This window comes from Erithacus rubecula, assembly GCF_903797595.1.
Source record: "Erithacus rubecula genome assembly, chromosome: 3".
Classification (NCBI taxonomy): domain Eukaryota; kingdom Metazoa; phylum Chordata; class Aves; order Passeriformes; family Muscicapidae; genus Erithacus; species Erithacus rubecula.
The window spans coordinates 75,510,537-75,525,877 of NC_136689.1; the positions used below are offsets into that span (position 1 = coordinate 75,510,537).

General features: G+C 38.2%; 1 protein-coding gene across 1 annotated transcript in view; it reads left to right on the forward strand.

Moving 5' to 3' along the window:
* The window catches only part of MYO10 (myosin X), a 159,469-nt gene extending 144,128 nt beyond the window's left edge, over nucleotides 1-15,341 (forward strand). The window contains 13 exon segments of the mRNA XM_079300601.1: nucleotides 606-699; nucleotides 1,480-1,535; nucleotides 2,973-3,115; nucleotides 3,554-3,748; nucleotides 4,854-5,011; nucleotides 6,268-6,391; nucleotides 7,363-7,660; nucleotides 8,299-8,506; nucleotides 9,087-9,223; nucleotides 10,026-10,146; nucleotides 12,610-13,062; nucleotides 13,429-13,620; nucleotides 13,894-15,341. Coding sequence (XP_079156727.1) covers nucleotides 606-699; nucleotides 1,480-1,535; nucleotides 2,973-3,115; nucleotides 3,554-3,748; nucleotides 4,854-5,011; nucleotides 6,268-6,391; nucleotides 7,363-7,660; nucleotides 8,299-8,506; nucleotides 9,087-9,223; nucleotides 10,026-10,146; nucleotides 12,610-13,062; nucleotides 13,429-13,620; nucleotides 13,894-14,004 — 2,290 coding nt within the window. The 3' untranslated portion in view covers nucleotides 14,005-15,341.

Below are 15,341 nucleotides of genomic sequence, written 5' to 3' on the forward strand. Positions count from 1 at the left end.
CTGGAGTGGCACATATTCGCTCATCTTTCCAGCAGCTGGATCTTTCAATTCTCCATAAAGAACAAAAACTGTAAAACTTGGGGGTTTTATTCTCTTTTCCCTCTCAGTTGTGCTGCTACAGAGAACTCAATGGACTTGGGTGGTCTGCAAAAGTATCACAGTAGGAAATCACTACCAGTCACACTATCAGTGCAGCACAATTTATAATCTGAAGGTTGAGATTCCCATTAAAGGCTTTGTGTGTAGCTAGCAATGTATTTTATTCCAGATAAAACATGTGGAATGTGTTGCAAAGACTCTCCAAGCACTCAGATGTTTCAGTGTGTTTACTGCAGTTTTTCAGAGATTCCACTTATTGTACAAGTGTACTTATTGTCAGCAAGAAGGGTATGACACAAACTTGGATGGGAGACCTGGAGGGGCTTGCTTGCACCCAGTGTTACTTGAACTGACATAAAGCCTTGCTGCTTTTATGCCTGTTGACAAAAGGAATCTTAAGCAATTCCAAAAACCTGCAGAACCTGCTAGATCTCTGCAGAACAAAGGTGACAGAAGGCTTATGCAGAGCCAAAACTTTACTTACACTGCTGCCTTTCTTTCCCCAGCCAGTGGTTCAGTGTACTGAGTCAAGTCCATGCGTCCACAGAGCAGGAGATCCGGGAGATGCATGATGAGCAGGCAAATCCACAGAATGCTGTGGTAAGTCTAAATCTGAAGAACTTTTCAAACCAAATATTTTTAGAAAATAGGGGCACCATGGTGGCCACAGCTTCTCAGAGTCACAACCTATTTTGTTTAAATGTGGTGGTAGCTGTGACACTGGATGGAGCTTCCATATCCTTGGTCCTGTAGCTGTACAAAGAGAGAGTGTGACTTCTAATTTATCTCCCATCATTCTCTTGATGAAAAATGACTGATGGCCTTGGGGGTGTTTTTTCTGGTCCACTTCCCTATCACATCACAGTGTATACTTGATTTTGAAATTTTGCAAAGACTGTTAATGAGTAAATTAAAAACCCAAGAGGTAAATTTTGAGATTTTTCTGATCCTGCACTTATCATTCTGTACAACATACGTTTTAATGAATAGAATCCATTTAAACCTAATATCAAGCAAAGTAAAATAAAAATTTATGCTTAATGGCTTTAGAAGTTTGTTTTGAGAGGATGCCATTTGTATTAGGATAGCAGTTTTTAGTGAAAACTTCAAGCATGTTTGGAAGCATAGGAAAGAGCAGTTTTTGAGCTGCTTCATCCTAACTACAAATAATCTATTACTGGATCTATTCATCCAAGTCTCTTAGTTTTCCCCTCAACAGTTTTAATGAACTGCAATTTTAAGAGAAACTGATGCCCAAACCTGCAGTTCATTTTGCTCGATCAAAGCTGCTGCTTCTTTCTCCTGTCTCTCAGAAGAGTATTGTGGGTAATGTAATTAGTGAATGTCTTCCTCATTTTCTGGTTGGATATTTGTTTATAGGGTACACTCGATGTAGGACTAATTGATTCTGTCTGTGCTGCTGACAATCCAGATAGGTAAGTCAGGGGACTTTCTTTTTCTCCTGTCTCTAGTCAAAATCAGACATTTTATGCTTTAGTCTCTACATTCTACTGGCCAGCCATGTATTAAATTTTTTCATTATTAACTCCCATTTCATTAGACTAAACACCACATGTTAAAACATGGAATAGGAATGATGGTGCATTTTGGGGTGGCTTCAGTAACTTCTGTGACACTGGTGCATACCTGAACTCTTCAGCTCCTGAACTGATCCAAACTGGAAGATTAAATATTTCTTTCATTTACACAAGTAATGCTCCTGAAAAAAAGAACAGCTGATTTTTTATTTCCTTAGTAATGTAGTAGGCAGAACATTTAATTTTAATTTTTTTTTCTGTTCAGTTTGTCCTTCATGAATGTTGTATTCTTCAGGGATGAAAATTATTTCAGAATAAAAATGTCTTTTAACAAAAAAGACAGTGCAGCACAAAATCAACAAAAATATCAGGTTATTCTTAGTTCTTAGACTACTACTGGTTTATAATGTTACTGGATGTGAGGTGTTATTTCAACTGGGGCTCACTCCAGTTTCTCTTCATTGTGTACATGTGTAAAAAGTTTAAAGTTAATGCTTTGTCCTTGGCCCACCAAAACGCTGATACCAGAAGTAACAGTGAATTTACAGACCCAGGTTTCCTAAACAATACTACACAAATGTCCAGAGATTTCACAATTTTAAATTACCATTTCTCCTGTACTGAGTTTATGCAATAAGTTAAGCATTTCTCTTGTAAGCATTATTCACATGGAATTTTTTAGTCTTGTGGGGGGATTTTATGTTACGTATTGGAGGAAAAAAATGATGGTAAAGGGTTAAAACAAGCACTGTAGGCTGAGGAACCTGCGTGTCTGATCCAGAGAGCCATCAGCACACTTCTCCTGGGCTAGTTCTTCATGCTTCAGTGAATCCTGGTGTAGGATTGGGTAAAAGCCAGAGTCTCATTAAAAATAGATTGTATTCTCTGTGAATTGGGTTGCACTGCATTAAAAATAAAAGAATCCATGTTCACACACTGCTTTACTATAGACCTTTGTATATTGTAGTTTGTTTTAGCTAATGTAGCTACCTACTGAAGCAGACAATCTAAATAGATCTGACCCTGAAACAGTTCTGATTCACATGCAAAGCTGATTAAAGTTTGCAAGTTTTTCTCACCACAGATTTATTTTGAGATAGGACAAGCTGCAATTTAATGTAAACTTTCCCACCATTCATAGCCCTTGCATTTTGGTGTGAATGTAACATAACTGAGTCTTTTCAAATGCTTAATATTTTTCTTTATGTGATAACTAAATAATGCATTAGAGGTGGACAGTATTTGTCTGGATAGAAAATGCAAACAGTGAGGGGTGAGATAAACAGTATGTATGCTGATTATAAAGGCTGTTTCAATTGTCATTTATTTTCACAGACCCAATTCATTTGTTATCATCACTGCTAATCGCGTTCTTCATTGTAATGCTGACACTCCTGAAGAGATGCATCACTGGATAACCCTGCTGCAGAGGTCAAAGGGGGACACTAGAGTGGAGGGACAGGAATTCATTGTGAGGGGTAAGAACTGAGTGGGGCAGTAAACAGTAAATAGTATCTGTTATGCTTTGAAGAGATTGTTCCTACAATACAATGTGGGTAATATGCCAACATGATTAGTGTTGCAGCCTCATCTTTGTGTGGTAGACTTTACTCACAAATTAATACAGCTGAAATTATATTCTTGCTGTGCCATGTAAGAAAACACTGTAATGATGAAAAAGTTTTAAGTTGACAAGATAATTCTTCTAGTGAAAAATCAAAATTGAAAGGTTTTCATAATCATTTTATCTTTATAATTTCAATGTTTGAGAATTTTACTCAATGTTGTTTCATATGTGAGCTTATCAATTCACACAATGTTTTTGTTGTTGAAAGTGCACAACTAACTTTCAGCAACCTACTTTTGTCCAACTCTGTTCAAGAAAAAGAAGGGGATTCAAATTGTGTCCTTAACAGGGTGGCTACACAAGGAAGTAAAGAACAACCCAAAGATGTCCTCGTTAAAACTGAAGAAGCGTTGGTTTGTTTTGACACACAATTCTTTGGACTACTACAAGAGTTCGGAGAAAAACGCTTTGAAGTTGGGTACACTGGTCCTGAACAGCCTCTGCTCAGTGGTCCCACCTGATGAAAAAATCTTCAAAGAGACAGGTAATTGTTTGCTCTTGTTCAAGTATGCCTTCTGTCCTTCTAGCTAGTAATGCAAGAAACAATGTATATTTTAAATATGAAACAAAGAATATTTTAAATGGATTATTATGGGTGCAGTTCCATGAACAAATCTGGTTCCCAAGTCACTGAGGTGTTCTACAGGGAATTACTGGGTGAAAAACAAAGGTAATGTATAGAGGAGTAAAATTTGTTCTCACTAACAACCAAATTGTCACAGGCTGACACTGCTGCCAAGTTAGTGTGAACACTTATGCTTACATATCAAAGACCCAGGGAAAGACATGGGTAGCACTCTCCACATATTTTATTTTATGTGCTGAAGAACTATGAGGATCAACATTGGAGCAGGTATAGGGATATGCAGAGTAAGAGTCCAGTTTGTGGTAACCTACATACTACACTTGAGTCTGCTCCACTGTGCACTTTCAGAACTGGTTTTCAACTCAGAAGCGTCTGTTTGCAAATGAGAAGCAATAATTGACAGTCCTGTATTATCTCATTGGGGTCACTGACACTTCAAAGAGGCTTTCACTAGTGAAAGATGAAACACATTTCCTTTTACTGAATCTGTTTCATTAAAAGCCTATACAATGATGCAGAGAGAGAATTTGAACTGAAATGCTCTTCCTGTCATAGTTTCCACTCCATTGGTGTAAAATTAAAGACAGAGGAGGTAGTTTGAGCTTTATGCCTGTTTGTACGTGTGCCACAGACTATGAAAGAGTCTCACATACAAAGCAAGTCTGTCTCAGATTTTCCTGTTACAGACAGGACTGGAGAAGTAGGGCCCACAAGCTACAAGGACCTGACAGCATTCCACAGTATTAACAGTGTTGTCATACAGTGATTGTTACTAAGATTACTGGGAAAACAGGGGGCTGCATGATGCATAGTTGTAGTTTGAGGCTACTCCTTGGCTTCTTTACAGGAGAAAATCTCCTTTAATACCACAGTATCTGTATTATGATACTTAATAACTCACACAACTTGAGTTCCTGAAAGACTGCTGGCACGGTCTGGGATGCAGCACTGGGTGTCTGCTGGGGTGCAGCTTGTAGGATGACCAGTTTTGCTGTTGTGCCAGGTTACTGGAATGTGACTGTGTACGGCCGCAAACACTGTTACCGTCTCCACACGAAATTGCTTAATGAGGCGACCCGCTGGTCAAGTGCCATCCAGAACGTGATTGACACAAAGGCACCCATTGATACTCCAACTCAGCAGCTGATTCAGGATATTAAGGTAGGCACAAGCAGGATGGCGTGGGGTGAGAAAGAATGGTTCCTTAAATCTTTGTTTTGGTTTTGCCATATTGGGTAACAAAGCAGAAAATCACATTTTAACTACACAGTGACATGGACTAAAATTGTGAAACCTGAATGTGTTCTCTGACCTGATAAAAGAATTTCTGTCTAAACAATAGAAGAGCAAACTTTGAAGTGCAGCTTGGAGGGCAAGAGGGATAAGTTCCTGCCATTAAAAGAGCAACAAGTTTTATTGGTTTGTGTGACTTGACACCTGTCAATAGAGCACATTGTGCAGGTTCATGAGTTAGCAGACATGTTTGGCTCAGTCCACAGTGACCGGCACATAGGATGTGGACTGAAAACAGCTCTTCTGACTTTTTTTTTTTTGCCATTATGGTCCTTTTCTTTTTTTATGATAGCCTGAGGTAAGCACCTCGCATCTCTGTATGATGAGAAAAACATTCAATTAATGCCTACTGTTTTATGATCTCATTGGAGACAGTGCATGCACAGCCAGAGAATGTCCTTCTGGAGCTTTTAGCTCATGTGCATTTATGAGAGAGGATGATTCTCACAAGAGACCAAAGAAATAGGCAAGAGGGGAGAACTGCTACTGACCTTTTCCCTTAGAGAGTGCCACCTCTTCTCTCATGGAAAAGGGGTATTACATTTTCAGTTCCAAGATAATGAATGCTATTCTTCAGAGCAGGTGAAATATATGGAATTCAGGACTGATAGAAGACAGTGGTCACACACCTGACAAACTTGGCCTAAGAAGAACAGTAAGAGCAGTATTTGGATGTCAGAATGGGTGCACCAGATTCACAGTAGCACTTTGGACTACTTTCTTAGGTAGCTCATGCAGTTTCTAACTGAAATACTTTATTTAAAACTTAAATACAGATGTCATATTTGCCATTATGAATTAATTGAGTAAAAATGAATATAAAATGAAAACGTACTTCAAAAAATTGTTATGATACTTAATTTTGGTGTCCTGCAGCTCTGCTATAGTTTGGTTTTTTTACTGCTCAGATAAAGCAAGCCTGTCCAGGGCCTGAGGTTAGCAGGTACTGAGCATTCATAGCCCACAGCATGCCATAGCAGCCACAGCACCCACAACTAGATTTCCCACCAAATAGTGTTGGTAACACTGATTGCTCTGTTTTTTACAACCAACCTAATGGCAGGAAGCATTGCATTATTCTTAAAGCTGGACCCCAAAACCTATTTTTTTTCTTACCCCTATAGGAAAACTGCTTGAATGCTGATGTGGTTGAACAGATTTATAAGAGGAATCCTATTCTCCGTTACACTCATCATCCATTGCACTCACCATTACTGCCACTGCCATATGGGGACATCAATCTAAACTGTAAGTTTTCCAGTAATGGAACCACTTTCCTTATGGAAGACTAAACCAGAGGATGGAATTTCTAAGTTGACAGTGAAGTAATGGTGGCAAAATTCATGTTTATAATAGAAATAGACAAGTTTCCCTGTTCTCTTTTGAGAGTAACAGTTTGCCTAGAGCCCTGAGTTTGTGGTGTTCCTTCAGAGTGTTATAGAAGGGAAGGTTGCTATTGCTTTCAGCAATACAGCTAAGAAGACTGAGTTTGAAAAGTCTTGCACTGAAATAAGCAACTAAACCCGATTCACTCAGTCTCCTTGAATCATATTCTCCTCCTGAAATTATTGTTGCTTCCTACCCCATGTGGAAAGCTGCAACAGCCACAGCTTCCAATAAACAGGTGTACATTTTATAAGATGGGACAGAAAGCCTTATTTATGGGAAATAACATTTAGGAGTGTACATAGTTTTAAAAAATAATGCTTCATTTAGACCTGAAATGAGTGTAATCATCTCTGTTAATATTCTTGATCCAAACACTAATTTAGAATTCTCTTTTGAATGAATGGTTCAGAACTATTGATGATTGTGAACTTGGTGTCCTTAAAAAGGATTTGGTTATCTTAGTTAGCAACTGCATATTAAACAAGATATTACTCAGACCCCAAGTTTCATCACTGGGTGTAGGGTAGGAGGTTAATATGGAGTGTGATAGGGCACTCAAGCAGCATGACTTGCTCTAAAAGGAAAAACTCTCTTCACAAAAAACAATTAATCAAGATACACCTTTTCAGTTATTAAATCTGGGACAAATCTCAATAGCCAATTGCTCATAAAATGAATTTGCATCCTACATTTGAAATGGAAAATATAGATTTTAATATCCTGCGTAACAAGGGTCACAGAGTAGCATTATGTGATTTCCATATTAAGCCTGAATGTTTTTTCTTTCATATCTCAGTCTAAGCACATTTCTCCCAAAATTTCTTTTGTAGTGCTGAAAGACAAAGGCTACACAACTCTGCAGGATGAAGCCATCAAGATATTTAATTCTTTACAGCAGCTGGAGTCTATGTCTGATCCCATCCCTATAATCCAAGGTATCCTCCAAACAGGACATGATTTACGACCTCTCCGAGATGAGCTCTACTGTCAACTCATCAAACAAACCAATAAAGTGCCTAACCCTGGGAGTGTGGGGAACCTCTATAGTTGGCAAATACTCACCTGCATGAGTTGCACATTTCTGCCCAGTCGCAGCATCCTCAAATATCTCAAGTTTCATCTCAAAAGGTGAGAATATTGATCTACTAAAGCACCACAACTTGTAACAGTGTTTAGATATCTAGAAGTGAGACTTAAAGATGTATGAGGAAACTGGCTATGTCAAACAGTGAACCTAAAAAGAAACTGTTATAGAAGTGTGTTTGAGTTGGTCTGGATGGAATTATACACATTTGAAGAATCAAGCAAAATGCCACAAAGCTGAATGCACAATTAGTTAATGTTGGCAAAAGGGGCACTTCCTGTAACTGTGTAAACTTAAATGAACTTTCAGCCTATATTCCCAGGTCCCATTCTCAACTGTCCAAACCAACCTGTTAAAAATTCTTCATCCTACTTACCTTAATTTTATGAGATATGCATCATGCACATAAAAGAACAGTATCATATTAAAGATGTATTTGAGGTACAAATCTATGCTTGCAAATCTGATTTTAAAGTATTAGTGAACATTAAATAATAATCATTGTTGTCAGTTCAGCATTAACCTGAATGTGGGGTTCCTCTTGCTGTGATGCAATGGAAGAATGCAGAGTGTGTCAGTTAAATAGAGTACTGGATACAGAAATACTCTCAAGGAAAAAAAAAAATCAAATAACAAACTTCACAGACTGGCAGCTTAAAGTAAAATAATCTTTGTCTTACAGGGTTCGTGACCAGTTTCCAGGAACTGAAATGGAGAAATACGCACTTTTTACTTACGAATCTCTGAAGAAAACCAAATGCAGAGAGTTTGTGCCATCACGAGATGAAATAGAAGCACTGATTGGCAGGCAGGAGATGACATCCACGGTTTATTGCCATGGTGGGGGCTCCTGTAAGATTACAATCAACTCACACACTACAGCTGGAGAGGTGAGAAGTGGTTACAGAATGTCTTTGGAACAAAATCAGCATGTCACTTCACGTGCCAGTCCCAGGCAGCAGTAGTGTTACACTTTGGAAGCACTGGGGCTTTCTTTGCCAGTGTCTCCTTTCTGGGAAGGAAAGGCTTACAGTGCTGTCCTTCCCTGCTGTATGTTCTGGAGAAACCCCTGCTATAAAATCTGTCTTTGTGTTGCAGAGGACTGCCCAGCTGTAGTTCCTTCTTACAGGAGGAATTACAGGAAAGACTAAGAAATTAGGCAGAGAGCATTATTGGAGAAACTTTAGTAGACATTAGTGTGTATGACAGCCAAGCTGCTTCCTAAAACTGGAAGACTCTTGCTGAGTTGGAATACAGGGGGTTATATCTCGTCAGGAGATAGCACATACATATTCTGAAAGAATAAAAATTACAGTGGACTTTGACTACAATTAATAATGCTGATGAGGACATCATATTTCAGTTATTAACATTTTTAGCCTAAGTAAAACCTAGCTCTTTTTTTAAAGTATCTGTCTTACTCTGTGGTTCTTCCATGCTAAGCTTTTTTCATGTGCTGTTTTTCATTAGGTGGTTGAAAAGTTAATTCGTGGCTTGGCCATGGAGGATAGCAGAAATATGTTTGCTTTGTTTGAATACAATGGAACTACTGATAAAGCAATTGAAAGCAGAACCATTGTAGCTGATGTCTTGGCAAAGTTTGAAAAGTGAGTGTACCTCTCATTCTCTCTTCTCTCTAATAAGCAGCAATTAAATACATTTGCAATGTTGGTAATGCTGAATTTTCTTTTTGACTTGCTTGTTTGTGATGATGCAGCTGAATTACACATATGGCCATTTCTGGAACAAAAGGATCTCTTTTTTAATTTTTCTTAGAAGATTTAATAGCCACCTATCCACTTCTGTTGGTTTTCCTCTGTGCTGATACCAGTAATATTTCTCATCACTATTTCTGCATTTTCTTTTCCACTACTAAAAATATTTCCACCATTACTGGCAATGTGGCTATGAGAACTGACCTCCAGGCAGTCACTGCCATTCTGCTGTTATCTAATTTCACATGGAAGTCACCAGAGTACAGCTCACAACATTTCTCTTACCAGTAAAATTGAAACCACCCATAGCACTGTAGCAAGAAAATGTAATGCAAGCTGAAATACCTGTTTGTCATCCTTACTTTTTTGCATGGCAATCACACTGTATATCCACATAAAGACAGGGGGGAAAGGAATGTTTTAAGTGTTGTGCAGTTTCATAACAGGACTTAATTATGTTGCTTTTATTAACACCTGACTTATCTAAAAATCAACATTTATTAAGAAAATATGGGTTAGAAACCGTTGACTTGAGAACTGAGTCAACATTTATCCTTGATTTTGCTGTAGGTTCTAAATACACAGACACACATAAAGTTCAGCTGATGCCTTGCTTAGATTCCACAGGTGGCAATTTAGAAAAGAGTTTGATTTCACAGGTCTGCTCTCCCTCTTTCTCAACACAATGATGCAGGCTTGCTGCCACTGCTGAAGCTGGGGAGATGCACTGGAAGTTCTACTTCAAGCTCTACTGCTTCCTGGATACAGAAAACGTCCCAAAAGATAGCGTGGAATTTGCCTTTATGTTTGAGCAGGTAAAGAACAAAGGCTCTGTTTTGAGGCACTTTTAAGAGGAAGGAAAAAGGCAAGAGATCTAGGTAGCAAAATGAGTGTTATTATTTTTCTTTTGTTCAACTGAATGCACTCAAGCATCAGGAGCAAAGGAAGTGTTTCAGTGGTCAAAATAGGCCTGTCCTTACATAAGCATGTATGATTTCTATAGTGTTATGTTTCTTACTTCTGCATTACTTGTCAATTGCTTTTTGTATAGTGGTAGAGAAATTAATAACTAGATCTAAGCTGCTTAAAAAAAGAATAATATTTGCTTTTAATCTTTCTCTTCTTAAACCATTTTCTGAAGAAATTGTAAGAAATAAAGTGAAAAAAAGCTTAACTGGCAACAAATTAATTGATAAGAGGTTCCTGCTGGCAGCTGTACAGAACTAATTGACCAAAAGCCTTCTATATTTTCATAGGTACCAAAGTATAATAGTCCATCTCAGCAGTAACTGTAAGACAGCTATGATGAACAGAAATCCACTGAGTGAACATGCTGAGCTCAGAATGAGGCTACACTGCAAAACAAAATAAGTTAAATTGATTTATAATGAAAATTAAATGCATTGGCAGGTGGATTTCTGTTGTATCAATCCCTGTAGTAACTCAGAAACTCACTGATGTCATTTATTACAGTTAATTGATCTTCTCCTGTTCTACTATATTGCAAATGATTAAAAATTCTTCCACTAGTCATCTTCTTTCAGTGGGCATTAGACACAGATAAAGATTTCTGTATAGGGTTAGGATTTCTGGCTCTTTGCAGCACCAAGACAGTGACATTCTGTTGGTGAGCAAGACTGATTTGATCAAGAACTGACATACCGCAATTTTCATACATATGAAGGGTTTTCCCCTTCTACATCTTCCCTGTAATACAATATTTCTTCCTTGTTCATTTTAGGTTTTAAGGCACCATATTACACCACAAATCTACCAAAAGTCTCCTTTCAGAGCCTACTACTGTAGCTCAGTCCTGAACTGTTTATTATTGGCTGAAGGATCTGGGCAATAGATTGCCCATTCTGTCTGTCTGTTGTTATCTTTAGAGGAGTTTTCCTGTGGGAATCTGTTTGGGATGAAGTTCAAACAGCAAGAACAAAATCCATGAGAACTCTGCATCCAATCTGCTATGTTACATTATTGGCTTAAGAGGCAGATTCAGGCAGTTTTCTGTATGCACAGCTAAAACAAGCACATTTGCTGAAGCAGATTGTTTTCATGTAGCCTTCTGTGCTGACTAGCGTTTAGCCAAATTCTTTATGTCTTGCCAAAACCAGTCGTATTTGTTATAAGCATGACTTATATATAAGCATGGCATTCAGTCCCTACCAGCAATATTACAGCAATACCTTGAAGAGGTAACATTATATTCTAACATCAATTCTGCTCTGTATTTTCTAATTATCTGCTTTTGATGTCAGTCATCAACTTTTTTTTTAGACAATTATGAAAATTCCCTTTTGTCATCAGTTTTAATTCTGCAGTCTCCATTATTTTAAAGTCTGAATCCTTTAATAATCATAAGACGCTGAAGAAAAATTTCTTAGTTCTTCCTCATTAAAATATTTTCCTTCCATTTCTAAAAGACAGCTCTTTCTTCTGCGTGTGTACAGTCTCAGGTAAACCATTTTGCATGTTTAAAGGCACATTTTGTACACCTAAACAAACCAGTTCATTACTTAGCTATGAATTATCTCTGTTTACTAAACTTGCAATTCCTGGATCTCCAGATGTGATGCGTGTTTGTTTTCTCTGCTACTGTCATATGAAAGAAAAAAACCTAGTTGCAGCACATTTTCACAGGTTTGAATGAGTGTGCAGAGAGCTTGGATTTTTAAAGAGTCTTCTTGGTTCAGAATCTCATCCCTGATGCTGATCATCCTGATCATCCCTGATCCCAGAGCACTGTAATATGTAGATGTTGCACTAACTTGATTTGGGATCCATTGAAGATGTACTGTTTCCCTCACTAAAATTACAAAATTCTCTTAAAGCTTGTCTTATTTGGCTGGAAACATCATCTTTCACAGCCAGATTATTGATAGCAGTAAACAAAACTGGAGACCCATTTCTTCCTAATGCCTGTGAACATAGATGGCTTCTCCTCAGATTTATATCTGTTTAGATCCTGTTTTCTCCCTTTTACATTTTATTTTCCTTTTTCATAGTTCAGTTACTCTTAGATATGGGAGTTCACTTAAAGCTGTCCTAGTAAAAATAATTCCCATTCAGCAGGTTACTCAGTTGCCTTGCAGTTCTTCTGGTAAACCCAGTCTTGCCCAGCTTGAATTTGCCAAGAGATTTACCCCACTTGATTTATTTCAGATATCATTTACTTCAGGTCCTGGGTTTGCCTGGGAGTAAATCTACTCCCCTTGTTTCTCATATTTCTTTCAAAGGCTGCTTTATAAAAAGCTTCCTTTTTTTTCCTTTGATAGGCTCATGAAGCAGTGATTAAGGGACATTATCCTGCTCCTGAGGAAACCCTCCAGGTCCTTGCAGCTTTGCGTCTTCAGTACCTTCAGGGAGATTTCACTGTGCACACCACCATACCAGAACTGGAGGAAGTCTATCCCTTGCAAAAGCTGAAGTCTAGGATTACACAGTCGACCAAAACATTTACTGCATCAGAGAAGGCCGAGAAGAAACGAGCCAGCTTTCTTGAAGGAACGCTGCGGAGGAGTTTCCGCAGTGGCTCTGTCAGCAAACAGAAGGTTGAGGAGGATCAGATGTTAGACATGTGGGTCAAAGAGGAAATCTCAGCTTGCAGGACTAGTATTATTGACAAATGGAAAAAACTCCAGAGGATGAATCAGGAGCAGGCCATGGCAAAGTACATGGCTTTGATTAAGGAATGGCCTGGCTATGGTTCAACACTCTTTGACGTAGAGGTAAGACCATATGAACACTCCAACTACAGTTTACACTGTATAGGTGATGATTTCATTCCAGAGCAGTGAAACCATAAATACAGTATCACAATGCTCAGATAGCTGATGTAATACTTTGAGCTATTAAAAGCCTACTCCCATTGGCAAGCACTGTAGCTATTTAAATCCACCAGTTAACCGTAAAATAGAGGGACAGAATGCTATTGTGACAGCTTGCAAACAAGTATAAGAAGTATAAAAGGCTACATTTAAAGAGCAATAAGCAATATACATTTTTTAACAAATGGTTACAGACAAAAACATCAACAGTAAGTGTTGTGTGCTCCCGCTGTTCCCCTTGCTGTTAATTTCCATTTTTTTCTCCAGTGCAAAGAAGGGGGATTCCCACAGGAGCTGTGGCTTGGAGTCAGCGCTGATGCAGTTTCTGTCTACAAGCGAGGGGACGGCAGGCCTCTGGAAGTGTTCCAGTATGAACATATCTTGTCATTTGGTGCTCCGCTTGCCAACAGCTACAAGATCGTGGTGGATGAAAGAGAACTGCTTTTTGAAACTAGCGAGGTAAGAGCAAGGTAGTTTTGTTATTGTGGTCTTCCTGTTCTGATAGCAAGGCCACTTAGTAATTGAAGTAATGGCTGCAAATGTTAGAGGTTTGTTCAAGATCCCTGTAAAACCAAAAGAAGCAGAATGACATAGAAGTGCAGATAATTTTTAATTGTTTAGCTGCAAAAGGGTTTTGTTGAAAGCTTGACAGTCTTATACTGTTAGTGTCCAAAGAAATTCTTTCTTTCTGTTACATTACCTTAAGAACTGTGCTCTTCCTTCTTTTGGCAGGTGGTTGACATTGCAAAGCTGATGAAAGCTTACATCAGCATGATCGTGAAAAAACGCTACAGCACCTCTCGATCCGTGAGTAGCCATGGAAGTCAGGGCAGCTCCAGGTGAAAGCAAAACCAGTTCTACTGCACCCTAAATAGAATATATCACGCCTTGGCCTCAGAATGACATGGGGACATTGATCACCTTTGTTGACAAGCTAACCAAGAACCAGAGTTTCAACGGAAAATACCTTCAATGTTTTAGAAAGACCACAGGGGGGCAGGGGAAAATCAGCTGAAATAGTCACATACTACAACTGCTGACTCATTCAAAACTTTCCAAAGCATTATTACCTTCAGTTGATGTAACAAATGCCTTAAGACTCGATCCACTGCAATACAAGCAGTAATAAGTGCCTTACAATATTAAGCCTAACTTGTATTGAACTAAAATTGCTGATAAAAGTCAAGAGGATTTCCTTTGTCCTTTCAGAACACTGAAAACAAAGTTATATTCATCCGTTCTGCACTAATCTACTGGCCTGTATACAGGTGGGAAGGGGGAGGGAAGAAGAGCAAGGTATATTTTTTTGGAGTGCTGCTGGCAGCTTTCCTGATGAACGCCAACACTTTGTTTCCCCTTGCTTCCATGGATGTGCACATTGTGCATGCATATTTGAGCTGTCAGTAAAATTTGACAAATTTTATTCTGTGTTTCATGAGTCTTTTGAAGCAAAGGGAATAAGTATGTGCAATGGTGTAAACAGTCTTTCTGTACATTTTAATAGTTCAGAGTTATAGTTGTTACAATTGTATGGTTACTTTATAAGCAGTTTTATTAACAAGTAAATTCCAAAATTTTCATACATTGATTTTACTTTTGCAAATATGTATTACCATATAAGTAGCAGAAGTCTGCATTCTGTATCTGCTGTATGATAAAGAGAGATGTAGCTGAGAATATTTATAGACTACCCTAATATGGAAATACAGTTATCAGTTCAATTCTCCATAATGTCAGCTTAAGTTTTTAATATTAATTTTTTCTTTGAAAGACATCACTGTTTTATACTTCTGGCTGGACTCTTCAACCCAGACTGACTGCCAAAGGCCAGAGCCCTTCAGAGTTGACTAGAGAAGGCAACGTTATATAATGCAACTGCTTTAATACAGAGTTCTCTATTTTACCTGGTTGCCTGATGAAGGTTCTTGACAGTACCCTGTAAATAAATTGGGGAATATCGGCTAATAATAATTTCATTTTGGGCTTTTATTTTTGTACAGAAATACTGTAATATAAGGCAAAACTTTTTCAAAGGTATTCTTTTGTCCACAGAAAAAAAAAAAAAAGAAAGAAAAAAAAAGAAACCTGAAAAACCTTACTGTTGTTAAAAACCTCAGCCTTTAAGCAATCATGCCTACTTACAGGGAAAAAAAGTCCAGCAATAAAGAAAATATATGTAA